At 37.7% G+C, this 25,456-nt stretch overlaps 1 protein-coding gene across 7 annotated transcripts in view; it reads left to right on the top strand.

Annotated features, from left to right (window-relative positions):
- Positions 1-25,456, top strand: part of MARK1 (microtubule affinity regulating kinase 1) — a 144,780-nt gene that overhangs the window by 104,020 nt on the left and 15,304 nt on the right. For 5 of the 7 annotated variants that reach the window (XM_073800487.1, XM_073800481.1, XM_073800472.1 and 2 more), the window contains exons 7-14: positions 1,366-1,422; positions 6,531-6,767; positions 6,855-6,974; positions 17,031-17,130; positions 18,160-18,272; positions 20,860-21,013; positions 21,318-21,511; positions 25,352-25,452. In XM_073800487.1, coding sequence (XP_073656588.1) covers positions 1,366-1,422; positions 6,531-6,767; positions 6,855-6,974; positions 17,031-17,130; positions 18,160-18,272; positions 20,860-21,013; positions 21,318-21,511; positions 25,352-25,452 — 1,076 coding nt within the window. Of the gene's footprint in view, positions 1-1,365; positions 1,423-2,735; positions 3,753-6,530; positions 6,768-6,854; positions 6,975-17,030; positions 17,131-18,159; positions 18,273-20,859; positions 21,014-21,317; positions 21,512-25,351; positions 25,453-25,456 lie in introns of those variants that run through there. The other 2 variants (XM_073800500.1, XM_073800494.1) reach the window with 2 other exon arrangements.

The raw sequence follows: 25,456 nt of genomic DNA on the forward strand, positions 1-25,456 counted from the left end.
TGTCTTCTCTTTCTTTGAACCATTATAATATACATTAAAATAATTTTATAATACTGAAATATCAGTTTCACTTGTACTACTTTGAAGTTTTTTTTTTTCCTAACCAGTATCCTATAAGCATGGTCATACTTCACATCACCTTTACCATTCAAAAATTTCATTTGTGGGGCTTCCCTGGTGGCGCAGCAGTTGAGAGTCCACCTGCCGATGCAGGGGACACAGGTTCGTGCCCTGGTCCGGGAAGATCCCACATGCCGTGGAGCGGCTAGGCCCGTGAGCCATGGCCGCTGAGCCTGCGCGTCCGGAGCCTGTGCTCTGCAGCGGGAGAGGCCACAGCGGTGAGAGGCCCGTGTACCGCAAAAAAAAAAAAAAATTCATTTCTGTCCCCATTGGTTAATGCCTAACCAATATTCAGCATTCAAACTGTGTTTACGTTTAACTGAATCCACAGAATTGAATGTTCTGCTGTGCATTAAAATGGCCCTCCTATACATCAGATATACTTATATGTACAAAGTAACTCTTAGTTGATTGCTATCAGATTGTTTCCTTTTCTGTATTTTATGTAATAAAGCGTATAACTATCATAGAATTGCTTATAACCTATTTCTCATTGGTATCTTTGGCCCTTAAACCATTGGGTGCTTTCCTGTTTAGCACTTATCCCCAAAGAGCCCTATGTAATGGTTAAAAATTAAGATGGTGTACAAAATCTAGTTACAAGGGTAGAATGCTTTGCCCAGCTGAATTAGTGGCAAGTTTAAGATTAGATTTCATTTCTACCTCTTTTCTTTTGATAATTAGGTTTCCTTTAAAGGCTCAAAAATTTTTCCTTTGCTTTATACTATATGAAGAGACAAAAATAAGGTATTGCTAAATCCTGTTGATAAATTCTTAGTCAGTTGACCTCCCTGAAGAAACATGCCTTGAACACATTTAATATAATTCCTAAAATACAGTTTTGCATTTTGAACTTGAGCCAGCTGTCTTGGAATGCTGATTCATGTGTGCCAGAATTCTTATTTCAACAGTGGGATAAACAATTTGACCAAAACTACAAAGTGTATACATTGTATCATGTGAACAGAAATATAACAACCCATAAAGAAATCTTCATGGACTCTGACAAATATTTTAGTGTATTTTAGCAAGAGAATACTACTTTTGCACGTTGTCCACATTTAAAAGTGAAAATTTCATAACTTTAATACGTATGGTTTTCTGAAATAAAGGAACAGTGAAATTGCTAAACGTAACTTTAAAATCCAAGTTAGTAATTTTTCTAAATTGGAATGATAATTGGGGAAAAATTGAGATGTTTTTACCACAATAATTTTGAATCTTTTATCCAAATATTTATTTCAGATTGTATCTGCTGTACAGTATTGTCATCAAAAGTGCATTGTTCACCGTGATCTTAAGGTAAGTGATTGGTTTTATTACAAAAATTTCTTAATTATTAACAGATATGTGATACTACTAGAGATGTCTTTTTGATTGCCTAATTGTGCCAGGCACTGTATAAGGAAATTAGTTTTTATTTAATTCTCACAGGAACTTTTTATAAAAAGTAGTATTTTCTTTCTTTTTTTTTAAATTGAAGTATAGTTGGTTTACAGTATGTTAGTTGCAGGTATACAGTGAAGTGTTTCAGTTATATATATATATTTCAGGTTATTTTCCATTATAGGTTATTACAAGGTATTGAATATAGTTCCCTGTGCCATACAGTAAATCCTTGTTGCTTATCTATTTTATGTAAAGTAGTATGTATCTATTAATCCCATACTCCTAATTTATTCCTCCCCTGCTTCCTTTCCCCTTTGGTAACCATAAGTTTGTTTTCTATGTCTGTGAGTCTGTTTCTGTTTTGTATATAGATTCATTTGTATTATTTTTTAGATTCCACGTATAAATGATATTATGTAATATTTCTCTTTTTCTTTCTGACTTCACTTAGTATGATATTCTCTAGTCCATCCATGTTGCTGTAAATGGCATTATTTCATTCTTTTTTATGGCTGAGTAATATTCCATTGTGTGTATATACATACACACACACCACATCTTCTTAAGCCAATCGTCTGTTGATAGGCACATGGTTTGTTTCCATGTCATAGCTATTGTAAATAGTGCTGTTATGAACATTGGGGTGCACGTATCTTTCTGAATGGAGTTTTTGTCTTTTCCAGATATATGCCCAGGAGTGGGATTGTTGGATCATATGGTAGCTCTATTTTTAGTTTTTTAAGGAATCTCCATATTCTTCTCCACAGTGGTTGCACCAACTTACATTCCCACCAATGGTGCGCAAGGGTTCCCTTTTCTCCACACCCTTTCCAGCATTTAATATTTGTATACTTTTTGATGATAGCCATTCTGACCCATGTGAGGTGATACCTCATTGTGGTTTTGACTTGCATTTCTCTAATAATTAGTGATGTTGAGCAACTTTTCATGTGCCTGTTGGCCATCTGTATGTCTTCTTTGGAGAGATGACTATTTAGGTCTTCTGCCCATTTTTTTGTTTGATTTTTTTTGATATTGAATTGTATGAGCTGTTTGTGTATTTTGAATATTAACCTCTTGTTGGTCATATCATTTGCAAGTATTTTCTCCTATTCCTTTGGTTGTCTTTTCATTTTGTTGATGGTTTCCTTTGCTGCACAAAAACTTTATAAAGTTTGATTAGGTGCCATTTGTTTATTTTTTTCTTTTATTTCTTTTGCCTTGAGGAATGAACTTAACCAGGAGGTGAAAGACCTATACGCTGAAAACTATAAAACATTGATAAAGGAAATTGAAGATGATTCAAAGAAATGGAAAGATATCCCATGCTTTTGGATTGGAAGAATTAATATTGTTAAAATGGCCACACTACCCAAAGCAATCTACAAATTTCATGTAATCCCTATGAAAATACCCATGACATTTTTCACAGAACTAGAACAAATAATCCTAAAATTTATATGGAACCACAAAAGTCCTAGAATTGCCAAAGCAATCCTGAGGATAAAGAACAAAGCTGGAGGCATAACCCTCCCAGACTTCAGACAGTACTACAAAGCTACAGTAATCAAAACAGTATTGGTGTAAAAACAGACAGATCAGTGGAACAGAATAGAGAGCCCAGGGAATTCCCTGGTGGTCCAGTGGTTAGGACTCGGCGCCTTCACTGCCAAGGGCCCGGGTTCGATCCCTGGCTGGGGAACTAAGATCCCACAAGCTGCGTGCGCGGCCAAAAAAAAGAATAGAGAGCCCAGAAATAAACCCACATGTCTTCGATCAGTTAATCTATGACAAAGACAAAGGAGGCAAGAATATACAGTGGAGAAAAGACAGTCTCTTTAGCAAGTGGTGTTGGGAAAGCTTGACAGCTGCATGTAAATCAATGAAATTAGACCACTCCCTCACACCCTCACAAAAATAAACTCAAAATGGTTTAAAGACCTAAATATAAGGCATAAAACTCCTAGAAGAGAACATAGGCAAAACATGCTCTGACATAAATCATAGGAATGTCGTCTTCTTTTTTAATAAATTTATTTATTTATTTATTTTTGGCTACATTGGGTCTTCCTTGCTGCACACAGGCTTTCTTTAGTTGCGTCGGGTGGGGCTACTCTTCGTTTTGGTGCATGGGCTTCTCATTGCGGTGGCTTCTCTTGTTGTGGAGCGCAGGCTCTAGGCGCGTGGCCTCCAGTAATTGTGGCATGCGGGCTCAGTAGTTGTGGCACACGGGCTTAGTTGCTCCACGGCATGTGGGATCATCCCAGACCAGGGCTCAAACCCATGTGCCGTGCATTGGCAAGTGGATTCTTAACCACTGCGCCGCCAGGGAAGCCCAGGAATGTTTTCTTAAAAGGCAGTATTTTTACTGAGGAAATGAAGAAAATGTGGATGAGAAATTATCTAGCATTAAAGACTAGAGGATTTGATTGCATTAATTAGCTTCTTTTAATAACATAAATGAGGAACTTTGTCCCTAATTAAAAATGCCCGAGGCCGCATTCCATCAGAAGCAGGGTCAGGGCACAAATCCAGATTTGTCTGATGTAAGAGCCAGTGCTCATCCTCACATTAAAGTTCAAAGAAATCAGGAAAGTTTTAAATGTTTTTATGAATCTTGAATGCATATGATTAGTATAAACTAGCATACTTTGGAATAAGAAATGTGTGATAGTCAGGAAATGTTTGTGGCAGTGAACATGGGAGCCATGTTTCATTTCATGGGGAAATGAAATCGGATGTCTGTTTAGGTGTTTTGCCTATTTTTTAATCTGGTTGTTTGTTGTTTTGTTATTGAGTTACATGAGTTCCTTACATATTTTGAATATTAACCCCTTATCAGATATGTGGTTTGCTAGTATTTTCTCCCATTCTATAGGTTGTCTTTTCATTTTGTTGATGGTTTCCTTTGCTGTACAGAAGCTTTTTAGTTTGATGTAGTCTTACTTGTTTAATTTTGCTTTGGTTGCCTGAGCTTTTGATGTCTAATCCAAAAAGTTAATAATACTGTATTGAATACTGGAAGTTTGCTAAGAGGGATTTCAGGTGTTCCCATCACACTTATCAAAAAAAAGGTAACTGTGAGGAAGTATGTAGCTTGACTTAAGTAATCATTTCACTGTTTGTGTGTATATCAAATTATCATGTGTTATACCTTAAATATACATAATTTTTATTTAAAAAAATAAAATAATTTAAAAAAAGAAAGAATGTTTGGGGCCAAATGGATTTTTTTCTTTTTGAACGAAGGTAGAAGTTTCCTTGTCTAAGAAAGTTTTCTTTTTTTTTTTCCTTTTTCTCTGTTTTTCCAAAGTTAACTTGCATGTTCCATACCTAGGAGGTCTTTTTTTTTTCCAACTTCTTTTCCCATTGCCTCTGTCAATTACTAGCACTAGTTTGTGTTATATTTGAATACATTGTCCTAAACAGTTGTTGAAAGTCTCATCCTGTATTTTGACTCCATTGTTCTGAGCTTACAGATTTTCTCCTGCTCCAAATATTTCTATTTCTGTTTCCTCCCTCAGCTATTTTAAGGGAAATCACTGCTTCAAAGAAAGAGAAAGAAGAGGGCTATTTATTTCCCTGCCTGTGTGTTTGACTCCTAGTTTGTCATCTCATTTCTTATACGGAAAATATCTGCAAAAATTCATGTTCATTACCCAGGAGTTTCCTGTATGCTCTTGGGAGGAAACCTCAAAACCCTCTCCTTCTCTCCTCTTCTGAGGCAGCCTTGGGTACTTTGCTATCCATCCAGACATCTTTAGAGAGACTGGGAAAAGTCTAGTTTGCTCCAAGACAGCCTCAGAAATTTACAGTGACCAGGCCCTTACATCAGAACATCAGAGTGACCTGGTTTTGTCACACAGTCCATAATGTTAAGATCTAATATAAATCTCCCAAATCTGTGTGCTGTCATAATATTTATGTAATAAGTGATACCACATTTTTTGCATATTTTTGGGTGTTAGATGTGTATTTTCTGAAACAAGATGAAAACAAATATCCCAAGGTAGTATTCCTTAAAAAAGGAAAGGGAGGAAGTAGGCGAGGGAAGAGCCATATGATGGGCAAAGTCCTTGGGTCTGCTGACTGTTGGACCCTCCAGTGGTATAAACTGTAGAGAACTCTGATTTTCATTTTAGTCAAATTTTACTCCTTTTTGTAACCTGATAAAACACATCTACAAACTAAGCTATAACTTCATTAGTCTGTCAGTTGTAACAGAGTTTGAAACAAAACATGTGCAAAAGCAAATCCTTTATTGAATTGCTTGCATTTATAAAAGGTACATTTAAATTTTTTCATTGAATGATTCTGATTTAGGAAGATTTTAGAAAACCGGCATTTTAAAACATGGGAGAAATCACTTCTTTCTACCATAATAAACCCCTAGAAGAGAATCTAGTTTTAGAAAAGCAAAAGGAGGCTTAAAACAGATAAGATCCAATGGAGGCTGTGTTGTGTTGTTTTCTTTTACTGAGAAAAGAACTTTGTTGAGGATGCATTTTGCAAGAAAGGACAAGGAATCAATTCAGTAGTCATAGAACCCCTGACTGGGAGTTAGTTTAAATATATGCTTGAGGCTTGCATTAACCAGTGATACTCTATTAAACAGCATATTTGGGTAAACTTGTGGGAAGCCCAAGATGGATTAGTGTTATGTTGACTTACATTCTTTAGAATAGGTCATATTAAGGTGCAATTCCAGGATGTTTCTTACCATGAGGAAAAAAATTAGGTTTAAAATGACCTATGGAAGAAAATGGTTTTTAAGTAACCTTTCTTAAACAGTTACATATATGCATATAAATGGAGCCTTCCTATATAGTGTTAAAATTCAGTTTTATATAAATGTAATTCTGAGAAGTTACACATTGAAGTACTCTACTGGGCTCCTCAATTTGATGTTACACTTAAAAATGAGAGACAAGAAATAGAAGTTTGAGATCTGAAACAATTATAATGAACGTTTTATTTTATGTAGGCTCTTTACATTGTCCTTTTTATTATTTTCCTCTTAGGCTGAAAACCTTCTCCTTGATGCTGATATGAATATTAAAATTGCTGACTTTGGTTTTAGTAATGAATTTACAGTCGGGAGCAAGTTGGACACATTTTGTGGAAGCCCGCCTTACGCTGCCCCTGAGCTTTTCCAAGGGAAGAAGTACGACGGGCCTGAAGTGGACGTGTGGAGTCTCGGCGTCATTCTCTACACGTTAGTCAGTGGCTCCTTGCCTTTTGACGGCCAGAATTTAAAGGTATCAGCTAAATTTGATATTAATGTTCTATCCCCAAGCACAGTGATTTCATAAGCCAGTGATACGTGCTTTCTTTTGCTTTGTAAGGAACTGCGGGAGCGAGTCTTACGAGGGAAGTACCGTATTCCCTTCTATATGTCCACTGACTGTGAAAACCTCCTGAAGAAATTATTAGTGCTGAATCCAATCAAGAGAGGCAGCTTGGAAGTAAGTAATTTTTTCGACTCCATATTTAAAGTCTAACAATTAAAATATTCAAGGAACTACAGAGCATTATTTCAATAATTTTTCCCCACGTTTTTTAAGGAAAATTGCCAAACCATCTCATTTGCCTTTTATTTAGATCTAGAGAAAGTCACGTGATGCTTTCACTACTCAAAGGTTGTGCAGTAGGTTTGGCTAAAGACTCTTATTTCTTCTTTGTCCTGCAGTGAAGTCTTAAATGAAAACAACATCAAAATAGGGATAAAATTGACTTAGTTGAAGAAGAAGGAAAACCTAGTCTCTGTCACAAATTGGTTGGTCCAGTATAGAAACCTTGTATTTAGTAAGTACAGATATTTCAAGGATAAAAGAAGATAGTGAAATTTGAATCCAGTGAATACTTCATGGCTGTATCTGATAGTAAAAAATTTAATAGAACCTCTCAACATCAGTACAGAAAGTTTGCAAATATTTAAGTAGAACATATTGGAAACAGGTATTTCATTTCTTACCACACTGTTGTGTTGCCTACATACATTCAACATATGTGAGGTTATTTATAATAACAGACGCTGTTAAAAAAGTACTAAGTATGTTACAGCCAGTAACATCAGAGGTTCACATAACCAAAATGTCTAATCTTTTTTCCTTGTGACAGTACAGTCAGAACAACTTATTAAGCATTTTTCCCATCTGTTTTTAAAAATATTTTAGCCTGTACTAAGATAATTTCAGAGATTCAGCATGTATTGTTCACTAGTATTCTTTGTCTTCATTTATTTGCCTTAATAGATAGGGTAGAAAATTCAGAGAATTAACCTCATTTAAACTGTACTTTTTTAGTGTAGCAATGGGGGCCTTCTGGCACGGACTCCATGCTGGTTAGGAGGCAGCCTTATAGTGAGCCATCCCTGTGTACAGAGCTCTCAGGTTAGTTTGGGCTTTGTAATTGTATTACCACAGTACTTTTCACTAAAAGATACAATATGATGTTTCGATGGAAGTTAAGGGATGGTGACTTCCATTGGGAAATTATTTTAAATGTTTTATATCAGTAGATCAATTATCAGATATTTTTTACTGAATTGTTTGTTTAAATGTGATTAGTTACTTCCTATGATTTTTGTGGGTTTTTTTCTTTGGGGGTCAAAGGATATGTTGTAATGTTTTAAAAGAGAAATCTGTGCAGTAAAAAAGCCCACTTTCATATTACCGCTCTTCTAAACTTACTTTCAACCATTATAATGGAAAATTGTGTGAAATAGTTATAATTGTTGACACTCATACAAGTTCTAAAATTTTATAGGAACATAAGCCTCCCTTGATCCTGCTTTATGACCCATTTTTATCATTGGAGCCAAGTTTACTTGAATGTCACTTAACAAAATGTCCAGAGTTGAGGCATCAACTCAGCTAATGAGAGGAACAAAAAGACCATAAAGAACAAAAATTATTTGGGGGGAGTAGATTTTACAAATCTCTATGGACGATTGATAAGATGTGCTTCGAGTCTTAACTGTGATTAATTTACAGTGGCCAAATATTTAAGTCTTTCATCCTTTGCATTAAAATATGAAGGATTAAAGTATGAATTCTCTGACTTGAATGTAAAAGCAAGTTATTATTACGAAAACATTTGCTCATCAGAAGCTCAACTTGATGTATTTGAATATAGTCTGGAACTTCCTGTTCCACCTTGTCAAAATTAAGTCTTCCAGCCATGGAACCATGAGTCTACGTTGGAAATATTATCGTAATATTGCAGATATCACCATACAAAGGCTGGTCTGCTTCACAATTCCCAGAAATGGTTTTCCAGAGAAACCTGACACCATTGGGAAAAAAAAATAAAGATTTCTTTATACCAAATCTTAAGAAACTCCCCTTGAAATAACAATGATGTCGAAAATTATATTAGTCTTCACTTTTATTTTCATACCTACTTTATTATCAACTTTACAACCAAAAAATCCATAAAGTATAAAAAGCAGCTATTTTCAAAACACCAGTCTTCAGTGTGTAAACATAAATTTTTATTCAGTAATAATGTTTTCATGTCATGTTGCATTCTTTTTTTTAAACTTAAATGTTTTTAGTATGTCCTCTTTGCTTTATCATGAGAGTGACCGCCTTCTCTGTCAGTAGCTATGTTGTTCTCCTTGGATTATGTATCAAAGTTTATTTAACTATTCTCTGCTTGTTCCACATGTGAGTTGTTCTCATCGTTTTTGCTAAAAATAATATGATGTACTTTTTCCCTTTGGGATGTATGCTTGGATAAATTCTCCAGACAGTAATTACTCGGTCAAAGGGTATAAACAGTCTGCTAGGTCCTGTGTATCATTGCCAAAAGATTGTGTGTTAACTAAGGCATTTGAAGGTACATATTCTGCACAGCTTGTTTCAGTATTGGATAAAAATAGTTTCTAGTATTTGATGCCTTTATGGTAGTAATACAGTTTGTCATAATCGCTTTAATTTGTATTTCTTTCATTAGAGATAATGCTCAATATTTTTAATGAATAGGTTAAGTGTCCTTCTTCATATGTAAGCTTTCTGTGTCCCTAAACTACTTGTCTAAAGGAGTCTGGTTAATCAGCTTCATAGACTTGTATCAGCTTTGTACCTTTTGAGATGAAATATTTCCCTGTTAATTCTCATATTTTAAGAAATGGAACTTGATGTTTTTTTTCGGTGTTACTTGAGTATCATGAGTTATTGATGAAACTCTAGTCTTCACTATGTAATTTGCTAATATTGAAGTTTGATTTAAAGAATCTTTATTTTAAATAATTTCACATTCTACTTGCTTGACCCATAGTTGCTTCTAGATCTAAACAGTTAATATATTTTTTTCAGGTTGTATATCTGAGTGCGGTCACCTCTTCCTAATTGTACTCATAATGGGGGGGACAGTATCACACATGGTTTTCAAAGGATTTGTGTTTTATGTTGTATGCTGGGTTTTTTCCTATTTATTTGAATATTGGTGTGTCTGGATTTTTTTTAGAAAGATACTGAAATTTTTTCCTGCTACCCCCTCTTTGTATATTCTTTCATTTTTCCAGTCCTTAAGTAAGATGGACTGTGTTACCTTTCAAAATAATACAAAATTTGAGCCTAAAGCAAAGTTCCTCATTATTGCCCTTTCTCCCTCATCTTTGGTCCTCCTCAAAAAGTATTTATTTTTACTTTTAACACCTTTTTCAGCCTGCTAAGATAATCTTTAAAATCTTGCTTGTGTCTGCCCAGTTCAAGTGACAGCAAAGCAAAAAACAATTAATAATAATAATAACCATTTTTCTAATGAAAATTTCTAAGTACAAATTCAGAAGCATATGGTATACTTTACAAAGGTTGAAACCATTTAAGAAAAATTATTTTCATCTGGCCAGCCTAAAGTCCATAATTTTTTAGTGTTGGACCTATGTGTAGGGTGTATATTTCCATTGGTCATTTGTTTAACTCTTTATAATTCATCTGAATCAATTATTTTGTTAGAACTTTTCAGCAAATAGTCATTTCTGTTCAGTGACAGTGATGGCTACGGTAAACTTGCTTCAAGTTTGGAATCTTGTTGGACCTCTTGTTCCTCATGTTGAGATATCTCAAATGAAACTTGAAATGGACTAGTTTGTTCAACTGGTCTAGTGCAGTATGTTGACCAGTGGTTTACACTGTGCCTGAAACCATCAGGAATAGGGTTGCGTGAACTCCGCGGTCACCAGCACCACCATTTTCTGGGGACACTTACTTCTCCCTTGGCTTTGAATGTTAACCCTGCGATTTCCATGGAGGAATTTTGAGTGGGCGTGAGGTTCACACACTGAAGACAGGGACTTCCGCATGCTTTTTCCTTTCCTCTATCCCTATTTTGTTGCTCTCTTTGCCTTACTCCTCTAAAAGAGCTTCAGATTTAGAACTAGTGGAGTTAATTCTGCTACTTTTTTCCCCTAAGCAGATCTTCTTTCTTCCTTCTGTTACCTCCCATTCCTTTTACTGAAGGAAATTTTTCCTCAGATTATTTTTATTTTGCTTTGAAACACAACAGTTTTTAAGGAGACAAACTTTGCTATGTGGACTCGGCAACCCCCAGAGATCAGAACAGTTAAGACAGGAAAGCGAAACTGTTCTTTCTCTCATCACCGCCCAGCGGCCTTTTCTTTTCACTGTGATTTTCCACCTTCCCTGGGATCAGCCTGGCCTCAAATCTGATTTTGTGTGAAGACTAGCAGAGTCAGTGCTCCTTCTGTGTTCCTCAGATCGTTCCTTTCCCGGTGCTGTTTCTAAAATGTTGCTTATCTTCATTAATAAAAGGTAGCATTTCTCCATTGCCTATCAGATCAAGTTTAAATTCATCATCTGAGGATACTCACTTTATCTCCTGTTCTTTCATTGCATGTTACCTCTGTTCCAAGCCAAAGGAGAGGATGCCTCACCGTTCCCCCCTCACATCTGCCTTCACTTGTTCACCAGTCCAGATATTACCTATATTTGGAGAGTGAGTTCACCTCCTAACTTCTTGGGATTCCTTCCCTGAAAACTCCAGCCCACACTGCAAGTTACTCTTTTTCGTCTTTATTAATACTCACTGCTAATAGCACAATCCTGAACAGTTAATTCCATTGTGTATTCAAATATTTTCAGGTTTGGTGAGTAAATCTTATTTCCCCAGATAAAAGACAAATTACCTCAGGGTTTAGTCCACATATATATATATATTTTTTTCCTTGATGTGAACAGATAATAATGGTTGTGAAATGAGCACCAAATACACACCATTTAATTGAGAAGCATCAGAAAATTTGGATTATCTTAATTTTGCTTTTAATATTTGTCTTCCACTATCAAATCTGTTATTGCTCTTGTATTTTTTACTTAGGGATACTCTGTTCCTCCCGGCACCTGAGTTAAAATCCTCAGACACCTCTTGGATTTCATCCTTTCCCTCATTCTCAAAACGAATTTTGTTAGGGAGGGTGGGAGGGAGGGAGATGCAAGAGGGAAGAGATATGGGAACATATGTGTATATATAACTGATTCATTTTGTTGTAAAGCAGAAACTAACACACCATTGTAAAGCAATTATACTCCAATAAAGCTGTTAAGAAAAAAAAAACAACGAATTTTGTCATCAGGTGCTATAGATTGTGCCTCTTCAGGTTTTCTCTCTTCTGTTTCATCCTGTCCAGTTCAGTTCTCTGTTCTCTATCTCCTGGGCATTTTAGTGACTTCCTAAGCTGTCTTCTTGTTGTTAATCTCTTCTCTACATTTACTTTTACTCAAGGCTTCTGTCCAGGCTTATTTTAAAACACTGCCCTGTTCAAAAGCAACAAACAAGCATTTGTGCTGAGAAAGATAGTACAAGGCACAGTCTTTATCCTCAAGGACTTTAAATATAGTGAAGGAGCTGTGATAAAAGGTAGAATGTGATAACAGTCACAATAGGAAATATACAGAGTTCCATGGGAACACAGAGGAAAGACAGATGAGTAACACAGACAAGAGGTTTTATTCCTTCAGTCTACAAATATGTATTGAGCATTTAAGTGCTGGGTATGTTTAGGTGCTTGATATACAATACTGAGCAAATCAGATGCAGGTCATTCTTTGTTTGGGTTTATGGTCTAATTAACAGGTAAACACAAAATATTTACATAATGACAGGTTGCATAATTGTACACAAAGATCAGAGTACCATGAAAGACAGTGATAGAATGAGCCCAGATTTTGTGTGGACATTATAAGGCAGATAAAAAGGAACTTCGGTGGAAAAAATAGGGGGAAACATTCCAGGCAAAGGTCCTTATCTTCTACTCCACTGAGAAAACAGAAACCAGTAGTCATGAACTCTTCATTTCCTGCCACCGTACTCTTAACGGTACTGTCTGAACCCCACCCACCTCCTTAGTTCCCTGTTGCAGTGGAGAGGTGTCTTCTCTTGTGCAAGACTTACCCATTCATTCTGGTGCTGGATTTAGCATGTGTGATGTGCCTTCTCAGTACCTTACTCCTTCAGTAAAGCTTTCTCTTCTGTACCATCCTAACCTCCTCTGCTAACTCCTTTCCCTCAGCCTTTATCCATACCTAAAGAGCTTCTAGTTTTTTTTAAAAGGCATCCTTCAACCTCACAGTCCCCATCCAGTATTCTTTCTTGCTCCTCCCTTTCTGGCCAGACTTTTTAAAAAGTATCTCCACCGGCAGTCACCAGTTTCTCATCTGTCCATTTGCCTCTGTGCGTTACCCTCTGATTCCCATCTCCACCACTCGGAAGCCACCCTCAGTAAACTCACCTGTCTTTGTCGTAAACACAACAGATTACGTTTTTAGTTATCACCTTATTTGACAGGACACAGCTGCCTCCTCTTCGAAAAACTCTCGCCTTGCCTAGCATGTCACTGTGCAGATTCTTCCTCCCCCCATTTACTGTTGGGATTACTTTTCTTTGCAGCCGTTACATGCTGGTAATGCTGGCATTCTTTAAGCCTCTAGTATTCGTTCTCCCTCGATTCACTCTTCTGGAGAATCCCACCACTCTGTCCTCATCTGTTGGCTGCTTTCTAAATCTCCATGCCTAGCCCAGATTTCTCCTGGGCTTCAGAATAAACTAAGTGTTGGCAGGACATGTCTGTTTGGATATGCCGAAGCACCTCACACTCAGTTCGTCTAAACCTGAGCTCCATCTTTCCCGGTCCATTCGACCTCTCTTCCCGAGTTCGGTGTCTCAGTAAATGGTATCACTCTACTCAGTTGTCTAAACCAGAAGCCTCATCATCACCTTCATTTTCCCTGAGCTCTTTCATCTCTCCCCTCACTTCCAATCACAGAGTTTTGTTGATTTTTACCAGCCAGATACTGAAAATGTCTTTCTTCCCACTGCCACTGCCCGCCCTTAGAGCGGGCTGGTATCTTCTCCCTCCTAGATTCCAGCGAAAGCCTCTTAGTGGATTTCTGAGTCTCCGGTGTTGAGTGACTCTCCACACACTGGCCGGAGAGACTTTGCAAAATCACACTCTTCAAAGATATCCTTTATCCAATTGAAAGGAAGCTTCGTGATTTGGTCCTTATTAATTTTCCACCCTGCTCTTGCTCCGACACCCGCCTCGTGTAGTCATACTGACGTGCCGTCCCCCACATGCCCTGCTCGTTTGCCTGGACCACTCACAGGCTTTTGCCTCTCTTCCAATTCCTCCTGGCAGGATAACCTCTTACTTAACTCTTCTAGCATCTAACCTCCACTTACTTGGGATTCTACTATTTATAAATCTCATTCCATTGGTTATTATTTTCAGACTCTTAATATTGTGCTCTTACAGGGAGATCCGTTGAGTGCTTGTGACCACCTAGAGGGGTGGGATAGGGAGGGTGGGATGGAGATGCAAGAGGGAGGGTATATGGGGATATTTGTGTACTATGTATAGCTGATTCACTTTGTTATACAGCAGAAACTAACACACCATTGTAAAGCAATTATACTCCAATAAAGATGTTAAAAAATATATATTGTGCTCTTAAATATGAGAACATCACTAAGGACTTAACTTCAGCTCATTTGAAAAAGCAGAAGTATTTATGTCTAGCTTATGTTTGTTAGTTTTCTTGTTTGCCCATTCTCATTCATCGTAATAATAACAAACATTCAGAGAGCTGCCCCAAAAATGTAATGTGTTGATAAAAGGACAGTTAGATCCCGTTGTTTGTACTGATGTGTTTGTGTGGAGAGGTGGGGTTTGTTATAGATTTGGGTTTTTTTTTTAAATTTATTTTATTGAAGTATAGTTAAGTTATAATGTGTTATGTTATAGATTTGTTTTAAACATTTTTCAAGACTTCCATTTTTAAGCACTCTCTGAGCTGCCACCTCCATATATTTGTGCAGTCCAGCTGCAGAAGTGAGTAAAGTTGTCAAGGACTAGATGGGCTGGATTACAGGGACTGGTTCCAGGAACCTCCGTGGATGTTCAAGTCCCGTCTATAAAATGGTGTGTAGTATTTGCATATAACCTGTGCACATTCTCCCACATACTTTAAATCATCTGTAGATTATTATGACACCTAATACAGTGTAAGTGCTATGTAAATTGTTGCTGGTATGTCACAAATTCAAGTTTTGCTTTTGGGGCCTTTCCGGAATTTTTTTTTCTGAATAGTTTCTATCTATCGTTGGTTGAATCTGAGGATGCTAAACCCACAGATACGGAGGGCTGACTGTACTGTGTAGCTGTCCTAAGTGGTTCATCATATTCTTTGAGGATTTTTATGCATTCACCATGCAACCTAGGAAATTCTGCCAGCAACAGAATTTTCCTTCTGCAGATGCTGCTGCCTGATTACTGTCTAGGCTTCTGCCAGACATACTATTTGGGAGGAGGCAGATGAGGAACAGGAAGGACTTTGATATTTTGGAAAATCATGTGGCAGGAATTTACAGCTCTGCTTTGCAAAATTTATTTTCTCCTGATGTGCACCCTCCCTGACACTTTTACTTTATTTATTTATTTTTATTATTATTATTTTTTTTGCGGTACACGGGCCTCTCACTGTTGTGGCCTCTCCCGTGGCGGAGCACAGGCTCCGGACACGCAGGCTCAGCGGCCATGGCTCACGGGCCCAGCCGCTCCGTGGCACGTGGGATCCTCCCGGACCGGGGCACGAACCCGTGTCCCCTGCACCGGCAGGCGCACTCTCAACCACTGCGCCACCAGGGAAGCCTCACTTTTACTTTATTGATGAATGATCACTAAAGACTTGGTGATAGCATTGTTATTTTTTAAATTTGTAGTGAGTCTACTTTTATTTAAATTAGTTGGATAATGTACCTAAATTACCATTGCTCAAAGTGGTTATAAGAAGTAAGTATGGGGCTATCCATCAGACATTTAGATTGTTTCTGCATCTTGGCTATTTTGAATAACACTGCAGTGAACATGGGTATGAAATATCTCCTCAGGATCCTGTTTCCCGTTCTTTTGGATAGGTACCCAGAAGTGGGGTTGCTGAATCATATAATAGTTCCATTTTTAGCTTATTGAGGAACCTCCTTACTGTTTACCACAGCAGCAATGCCATTTTACAGTCACATCAACAGCGCACAAGGGTTCCAGTTTCTTCGCATTCTCACCAACACTTGTTATTTTCGTTTTTTTCAACACTGGCCATCCTGACAGATACAAAGTGATATCTCATTGTGGTTTTGATTTTCCTGATGATTAGTGATGTTGAGCATCTTATATGCTTGTTGGCTATTTGTATATATCCTTTGGAGAAATATCTATTCAAGTTCTTTGCCCATTTTTTTAATTGGGCAGTTTTTTGTTGTTACTGAGTTGTAGGAGTTCTTTATAGATTCTGGATATTAACCCCTTATCTGATACATGGTTTGCCAGTAGTTTCCTCATTCCATAGGCTGCGCCCTCTGGGTTGCCTTTTAACAGCCCCGGATTGACTGTTGTTTCACAGTCTCAGCTTAAATTGGACTCTGGTAATGCACACCAACGTCTGTTTTCACCCTGATTCTTACTAATTCCTAATTCCAGGCTTAAATCTTGATTGTTCTCTCTTCCCATATTCTCTGAGCTATATTGTCATTACTGACTCTGATTTCCATTTCCCATGATCTCTTCTTTCCTAATGTTTTAGTAAGTGATGATTTTTAAATTACAGGTATATATTTGGTAGAAGACCAGGAAAAAAAATCTCTTCATTAATCTCAAATGTAAAAATGAAGCAGAGGTTAAAATCAGTGGGCTTTTATATTAAAATTTTCAAATGTGAAAATATTCCTTTTAGAGGAGCATAGACAGCAGGCAGTATATTTTGAATCAGTTCATTTGGTGGTGTGTGGGGTGATGCTTAGAGTTGTCATAAGATATATAAGTATGTCCCAAAATCTTACACCTCCTGTTGACCTGCTAATCAAGCTAGAAACAGTAACTTTAGTTTGAAAACATCACGATTCTTGTTGACTGAACCAATAAGTTTCACATTTACTAAAAATGAGCTAATATAAGTGGTCGAATGTTCTGATTGGCCAAACATAATGTAGAGTTTATTTCCTAGCAAATAATGAAAGATCGATGGATGAATGTTGGTCATGAAGAAGAAGAACTAAAGCCATATGCTGAGCCTGAACCAGATTTCAATGACGCAAAAAGAATAGGTAAGTATTTAAGTACTGTGAGAGGGGTGGTCCCTAGGCTAAAAGTGAGAGTCCTTTAGTCTCCCAAAATCGTGTTTAAAATGTAAATGGGAAGCAATTTTTATTTGAAAAATACTTGCTTTATCATCTTTTCTTTCTCCAGATATACACTAAACGTTGCAAAATTCAAGTTCCTTATTTTGTTCTCATATATTATAATCTAAACCAGTTGTTGGCAACAGTGATATAAAAATTAAGATAACGTAGATAAACCTCATTCTTTTCTTTCAGCAATTCCTAACGGGAGGAATGACTGATTTAAGAATCAGCACTGATCCGACTGATAAATATCAGCGAAACATAGCATGTATTTTAACCAAAAGCGTAGAGGCCCTGAGTTAGAGGGAGGAACACTTTGGCTCCCCCTTTGTTTCCCACTGTCTCAGCAGGGTCCGTCCTCCCACACCCAGTCAGTGCTCTACTCCCAACCGGTTCCCTCTCTTCATTCCCAGAGCCATCAGCAACTCACAGTTGAGTCATCTCCTGTCTGGCTTGAAGGCAGAATGGCTGAGGAGGGGCGTTGTAGGGTGTTAGGAATCTGATCAGAAAGAACTGTGGGATTCAAGCCTTCCAAAGAGTAAAGCAGAAATTGTTAAGAGATGAGAGAAACCACTCCCTGAGTGGCTGAGGGTGTGTCGAGAGAGAGAGAAGGTGTTCTGTGTGTGTCACAGAGAGACAGGTGCTACGTGGAGCTGGATAAAGGAGCTCAGCTCAAGGATGTGCTGGGCAATGAGAAATGGAGTAGCCTGTGAATATATTAACCCACAGTGTAGATCATTTCTGCATGAAAAATTGGGGATGTACAGTATCTGTAACTACACGGTGTCTGTATATTAGTAATCCAGAAGTTTTACAATTAAAGTTACACTTTAAATGTTCAGAATTTAGTTTTCATATCCGATGTGGGCAAACTTGCCCATTTTTGTTGGTTTCTTTACTAAAATAAACCCATTTTCAGAAAATTTGAATTTTGTTGTTTTTTATTTCTAGACATCATGGTCACCATGGGTTTTGCCCGAGATGAGATAAATGATGCCTTAATAAATCAGAAATATGATGAAGTCATGGCTACTTATATTCTTCTAGGTAGAAAACCACCTGAAGTAAGTTTTTCACCTTTTCAGATTAATGTGAATTATTCCTTGAGCTAAGTCACAGCTAAGTATAGATATAATGTTGGCAAATATATTTTAGGTTGTATCAAAAATAATACAAAGACCCTAACATTCTTATTTATCAGAAGTCAAAATCCAAGTTGCTGAGTTGTGAACTCACCTTATTTCCGAATACTGAGAGATTCTGTTTTGAAAGAGCAGGCATAGTGCCTTGCTTAGCTCTGAGAGGCCCTGTTCACAGTCACGTCTTTGAGAATGTCTCTGGCAGCCCAAGTGCAACAGCCCTACCAGAGGTAACACGGTTATTTTGGGTGGGCAGAAAAAGACAGCAACTGAAACAAAAGGAGGTGACAGCATTGAAAACAAAATGTATAGGTGGGAACCCAGGAAAAGGTTTTTTGGTGATATATTTTGCCTTGTAGAGTGTCAAGTGTTTTGACACATTCAGTTGGAAATTCTCAAGGCCAGTTGAGGTCTATAATAGGGAGAGAGAGCAAGGAAGTCACTCTCTGCCAATTGTGATTGAACCTTTGATGATCCTTTGGGACAGCAAAATATAAAGGTATAAATTGAGAGTCAAAAACAGCCCAGAGCTTTGACAGTTGGTTGAAAATTAGACATCTGTGGGAGGCATTTTGTAGAGTAGGATGAAATTATTTATAATTAGATAGTAACTATTAGTGAATCAGTACATTCAGCTGACATTTATTGAACCTACTCTGTACCGGAAACTATGCTAAGTACTGGAATAGAAAGGTTGGAAGGTCTCTGCTCTCAAGGAGCCGTCAGTCTAGAGGGGAGAGAATCGGTCCACAGTATGGTACAGTGTGGAACGTGCTCTGATTAGGGGGATGTACAGGATACTCAGGGACATAAGGGGACAGGCACCCACAACAGGCCAAGACATGTAAGAGGTTGAATTAACAGTATTTGATAACCTGTTGGAAATGAAGGATAAGAGACTCTCAGATTTCTAGCATAGGTGACTGGTTTTGTAAGATGTATTTGCCAAGATAGGAAAAGAGTGAACCTTAGTGGGAAGATGGGAGGTTTGTTCAGTTCCGGGTGGTTGAATTTGAGATTCCTGTTGGTTGGAGCTGTTCAGTAGACATTTGGATATAAAGATCTGGATCTGAAGGGAATGAGTTGAAGAGCATGAACAGATTTGGGATTCATCATCAGAGGGCCACACAGTAATGTGCCAGGAACTGTTTTAAGGACTTTACATGTATTACTTCATCTAATCCTCTCAGTGACCCTACTAGGTAGGTACTCCTATAGCGGAGGAGAGGGATCTTCAGTAGAGATGCTAATAGCTAGGGAGGTGGCATCAAAGAAGCCAAGGCAAGAGAATTTTAAGAAGTGGGAAATAGTCCAAATGGTTATCTCTAAAGTCTTTGAACTGTCTCTACCTAGATTTTAGATTTCACTCCTGAGATCTGTAATTTTCCTATTAATTTAAGTATAAAGGAAACACTAATTTTATAAGCATACAACCCAGCCCGTGCATGAATTAAAATGAAGTTTGAATTGCATTGAATATAAATGAATGAAGCTACTATAAGTAGTAAGAGCCTGAACTTTGGAACCAGGGTCACTGGGTTTGAATTCCCACCCCTCCCCCACCCCAGGACAGCCACTAACTAGCTGTGTGACTTAGGCAATTAATTTCTCTGTGCCTCAGTTTCCTGATCTATAAAATGAGGATGACAGTAGTACCTATCTCTTAGGGTCACTGAGAGGGTTTAAAGGAATTAATACTTCTCAAGTCCTCAGAACAGCTCCTGGCACACTACTATGTGCTCTGTGTTAGCTGTTACCTATTAAAATTTTCATCATCAGTATTTCTCTGCTCTTTATCATTAGCAACTTTACATATGAATTTCGATTTCCCATTAGAATGCCAGTGATTCAGTCAGAAGTTTGCTGGCAACAAAATACTTCTTTGTTACAGAGAGAGGGAAAGTGTATCAATCCCCAGTACACCATGCTTAGCTCTAAGCAGATGCAATTTCTTGATCAGAGTCAATAAACCAAATTTTGTTCTGTAAATGTGGTGGAGAAAGCAAAACAAAACAAAAAATGTGTGTGTGTTTGTGTGTGTATGAAGTTGAAATTTTAGATTTCATCCTAAGTTTGAATCTCAACTATACCTGAATTCAAATCCCAAAGATGTCTCTTGAATCTCTTAACCTCAGTTTTTCCATCTAAAAAGTACAGGTTGATAGATCATAGGTTTGTTGTAATGATTAAACAAAATAACATATATAAAAAGTTCAGCATGGCGGCTAGTATATAATAACCATTCAATAATTGGTAGCTATTATTTGGACCCAGAAGGACCCAAAGCCGTTTGTACAAGATAACAGAAGATGACATGTATTTGTGAAACGATGTTGTATCCAGTTCCCTCCCTTCCTGTTTGCCAACTTGCAGTTCTGTATCCAAACTTTTAAATTTTCTTAGTTCTGATTACTCCATGTACGACTTGGAATAACTTAGAAAAATCAAGCGTGCATATTGTTTCTATGAACTTTTTTTAATTTTAAAATGCTGGTGGTCTTTCTTCTTATAGTTTGAAGGTGGTGAATCATTATCCAGTGGAAACTTGTGTCAGAGGTCACGGCCCAACAGTGACTTAAACAACAGCACTCTGCAGTCCCCTGCTCACCTGAAGGTCCAGCGGAGCATCTCAGCAAATCAGAAGCAACGACGCTTTAGTGATCATGGTGGGGGAAAGTCAGATATGTGGAAAGACAGACTGAGTCTGCCCAGACTTGCATTTTTTGTTAAGCATTATACAGTTCACATGTTTATGTTCTTGTATCATTCCCAGTTATCACAGCTTTATATTATTGAATGATAAATATAATCCTGTTTTCAGGGGCTGACCTAATTTTTGTAATCAAACAGTTTAGTCTTCGTTCAGAGTGTAAAGTATGCAAATAAAGATATTTTTAATAGAGTTTTTGTTCGTTAGAAGAAAATATGTCAGTTGCTCTTCAGCTAATTATGCTTTTTAAAAAATTACAGCTGGTCCATCCATTCCCCCTGCCGTATCATATACCAAAAGGCCTCAGGCTAACAGCGTGGAAAGTGAACAGAAAGAGGAGTGGGACAAAGACGTGGCTCGTAAACTTGGCAGCACAACAGTTGGTTCAAAAAGTGAGATGACTACAAGCCCTCTTGTAGGGCCAGAAAGGAAAAAGTCTTCAACTATTCCAAGTGTGAGTAAATAGTCTGGCAAATTGCAATATGCTGTAGTTATTTGTTGTCAGAATTTTTTTGTTTAAAGATTTTAAAAAATTTTATCTTTTCTTTTCAAGTTTAAAAATATTAAAGTGAATTATACACTTAAAGAACGTGCAAAGGGGGCCAAGCTTCTAATAAATGCAATTTAAGAATAAAAACTGTGAATTCTTAAAATAACATTTAACCTTACCACAAAACAGTACATTAAACTTTCCTGCCTCAGTTTTCATGTTTGTAATATTTACTTGATAGTATATTGGTGCATTTAATTTTATGTTTACAAATAAACTGTTGAATGAAGGCAGACTACAACAATAATTACTTTATAGAGTTAGCTCCCATTATCCACTTAAAACAGCAAACTATAGAAATTATATAATGGGAGCTGGGAGATAGATTGAGACGTCCCCCTATAAGACAGCAGCAGAGAATAAAGAGAAAATATAAAAGAAAACTAAGATATACAAAGGATAGAAGTAGAATTAGTGACATTTAGGAAATAGGAGTATAGAAAGGAAAAGGGGCAAAATGAAAGGGAGAAAATATTTGAAGAAGAAATAATAATTTAAAAAGATGGAAAACTTCATATTAAAAGGTCTCAAAAGGGAAAACAGAAGCAAGAAGGAAAACCTACTCCTGGGCTCATTAAAGTGGCATATATGGATACCAAAAGCAAAGAGGAAAAACTTCAAAGGTCCCAGAATGAGACAGCAGGTGACCTTAAAAGGAGCAAGATGCAGACTGACATCTGATTTCTCAACAGTAAGATGGATGCAGGAAGATAAATGGATAAAAAAAATATATATTTTTAAAGTATCAAAAGAAAAGCACATTGAACACAGAATTTTATACCCAACCAAACTGTCATTTAAACATAAAGGTACAATAAGCATATTCTTATGAGTAAAGTGCCTCAACTCTTGTGATACAGTGACCCATTTGAAAACACTGTACTGTTTGAGGAAGTACTCTTACAGTAAGAGAAAGGTATGTCAAGTTTTGCCATAAAATATATGGGAATTGAAAGCAATCAACTAACTTATTAAAGTATGTATGTGGTAACATACACAAAAAAGAAAAAAAATAATGAAAATTCAGAACCAAAATTCTGAATAATATCCAGGAAGTGAGGATAGGGATAGAAATTAAAGGAAAAAGCATATGCCTTGGAAAGGAAGGTAGGGGTAAGGGTAAGAAATCGGTACAGTTGGCTCTCACTGTCCATCCGTGTTTGGTTGAACCTGAAGACACGGGACCTGTGGATACGGAGGGCCAACTATACTCAGCCACTTTATATAAGGGACTTGAGCCTCCATAGATCTTGGAATCCGCAGGGGGTCCTGGAGCCAATCCCCAGCGGATACTGAGGGACAACTGTAGTGATAAGCAAAAATAAATTCAGGAACTTAAGGGCAAGAAATATAAGGACAAAACTAAAATGGATAACTTTAAACCAACAGAAGAAAAGGAATTGATTTAGCTTATGGAAAGTAGGAAAGGAGAGAAAAAGACACTTTAAATAGAAACATGAAATAAGGTACCAGGAAGCCCAGCACAACCTTAATTGTAAATGGGTTAAACTCCCCAATACCCATTGTCTTACACAGTTAATGGAAACCATATTTTTTTTAAAAAATATGTGATTTGATCATCACCTTCTGGTCTATGAAACAGATGTACATAACCACTTTAAGGATGAATGGATACAGCCACTTACATGCCAGCTGGTCTGTTTGGAAATGATTTAACTATAATAGATTTAATACATTTTTTATAAGTAGTTTTTTAGACAAGTCATCATTTCCTCTTATCTAAACATCAACTAGAGGACAGTTTCCAGAGTGTCATCACCCCATATAACAGAAAGAAAGAATTCCATCCCCTATTTCCTGCTACTCTGCTAGATTACCTGTCATTCAACTCAACTTGGTCATATTTTCCCATGAATATTCTCAGCTGTTTCCACCCCTGTCTTTATGCAGTGCTCTTGCTTAAAGTTCCCCCTGCACATTATGAAAATCCCATTTCTATAGATCATTTCCAGTCCTGCCTCCTGGATGGAGCCTCCTAGGACTGATGCTCCAAAGTGATCTTGTTGGCCTTTCTGATTGCTGGACCACGTTATTTAGCTCGTAGCTATGTGCTGCCTTGCATTGTTCACTGTTGTTTCCCCATATTTATGTTCTCCTGTTACACGCTGACACGGTAGCTTCCTCAGAATCATTAGTGATCACGCGCATAGTGGGTATTCAAAGCATATGTAAATTTTAAAAAGGCATAAAAACTAAGGCATTGGTTTAAATTTAAACTAACTATGCCACACTTACTTATCTTTTTTTTTTTTTAAACATAAGCTAAAAGATTCTGGTAGAGAAATTCTTCTCTTAGCCACTTAGTATTAGCATCACTGCCATCAAAGGGACAAGGCCAGGGAGGCAGCTTGTGAGGATCAGAAACCTGGAAGGCACAGTTTTGAAGGAGAAACTGTTCACCCGTCACACTTTGAGAAGGAAAGTAATGTTACTGAAGGCAGCCAGAAACGTTTTAGAGGTCTCCACAGGATGTATGGTAGCATGACCTGACAAGGAATTTGTTCAAAATTAGGTTACTCATGTGACAGTTCACCCAAAACAGTGAAATTATCAGAAGTGAATATTCTTATATTGCTACATTTGGTGCCCATGGGATAATTTTACAGACTTCTAGTAATATCTTGGTGGTTTTATACTTTTCCAGGATTTTTCCCTATTTTCTGTTATTTATTTACAGGATTTTTCCTCTAAATTTTTTTAAAATAAATGCATTCGTGCATTCATTTTTGGCTGCACTGGGTCTTTGTTGCTGCGCGCGGGCTTTCTCTAGTTGCAGCGAGCGGGGGCTACGCTTCGTTGTGGTGTGTGGGCTCCTCATTGCGGTGGCTTCTCTAGTTGTGGAGCACAGGCTCTAGGCGCATGGGCTTCAGTAGTTGTGGCACACAGGCTCAGTAGTTGTGGTTCGTGGGCTCTAGAGCGCAGGCTCAGTAGTTGTGGCGCATGGGCTTAGTTGCTCTGTGGCATGTGGGATCTTCCCGAACCAGGGCTCGAACCCGTGTCCCCTGCATTGAAAGGTGGATTCTTAACCACTGCACCACCAGGGAAGTCCTCTCCTCTAAATTTTTAATCTCCAGTTAAACCTCCTCAGTAGTCTATAGGAGCAAAGTAGGAAATAATTAAATGTTCAAAAATTAGGGATTTATTAGTTAAAAAAACACACTGTATATCTGTGTAGCTGAAAAGAGGAAGTATTCCCAGGGTGGCACTGCACACAGTGTTGGTGTCCTCAGCTGGGCCTGCCTGTGACCCTGGAGCTTTGGTCTCTTAACATCACCAGTGGCTGTGGGGTTTTCCCCAGCAGGTGCAGAAGGTTCACCCACAGGCTTCCAGGTGGCCTTCCATCTTCAGGGCCCCAGGTTTCCTGTTTGTAATGATAGGGTGGGGTGTCTCTCGTGCATAGTCCCCTCAAGCTGCCTGTGCCACTGTCCTGGCCTTCTCCCTATCACCAGCTTACAAAGGCATGAATAAAACCCAGCTTTTTCCAAACAGTTGTTCACCACTGCTGTAGGACAGTGAACTAAGAAAACTGTGCGATGCTTGCTGTGCTTTGCCTTTTATTCCTACAAGGGAGAGGGGTGGGAGATAGAATTTGTTGATATAAGATTCTGATAAATTAAAATTCTACCACAGATGTTTTTCAGTTATTTGCAGCTTAAATTCACTTCTCTTGATTTTCCACAAATACAGTTAGAATATTTTAATGTGTTTTTTTCCTTCTTAAAGAACAATGTGTATCCTGGAGGTAGCATGGCAAGAAGGAATACATACGTCTGTGAAAGAACCACAGATCGATACACAGCACTGCAGAATGGAAAAGACAGCAGGTAA

The sequence above is a fragment of the Tursiops truncatus genome, chromosome 1, assembly GCF_011762595.2.
Source record: "Tursiops truncatus isolate mTurTru1 chromosome 1, mTurTru1.mat.Y, whole genome shotgun sequence".
In the NCBI taxonomy this organism is placed as follows: domain Eukaryota; kingdom Metazoa; phylum Chordata; class Mammalia; order Artiodactyla; family Delphinidae; genus Tursiops; species Tursiops truncatus.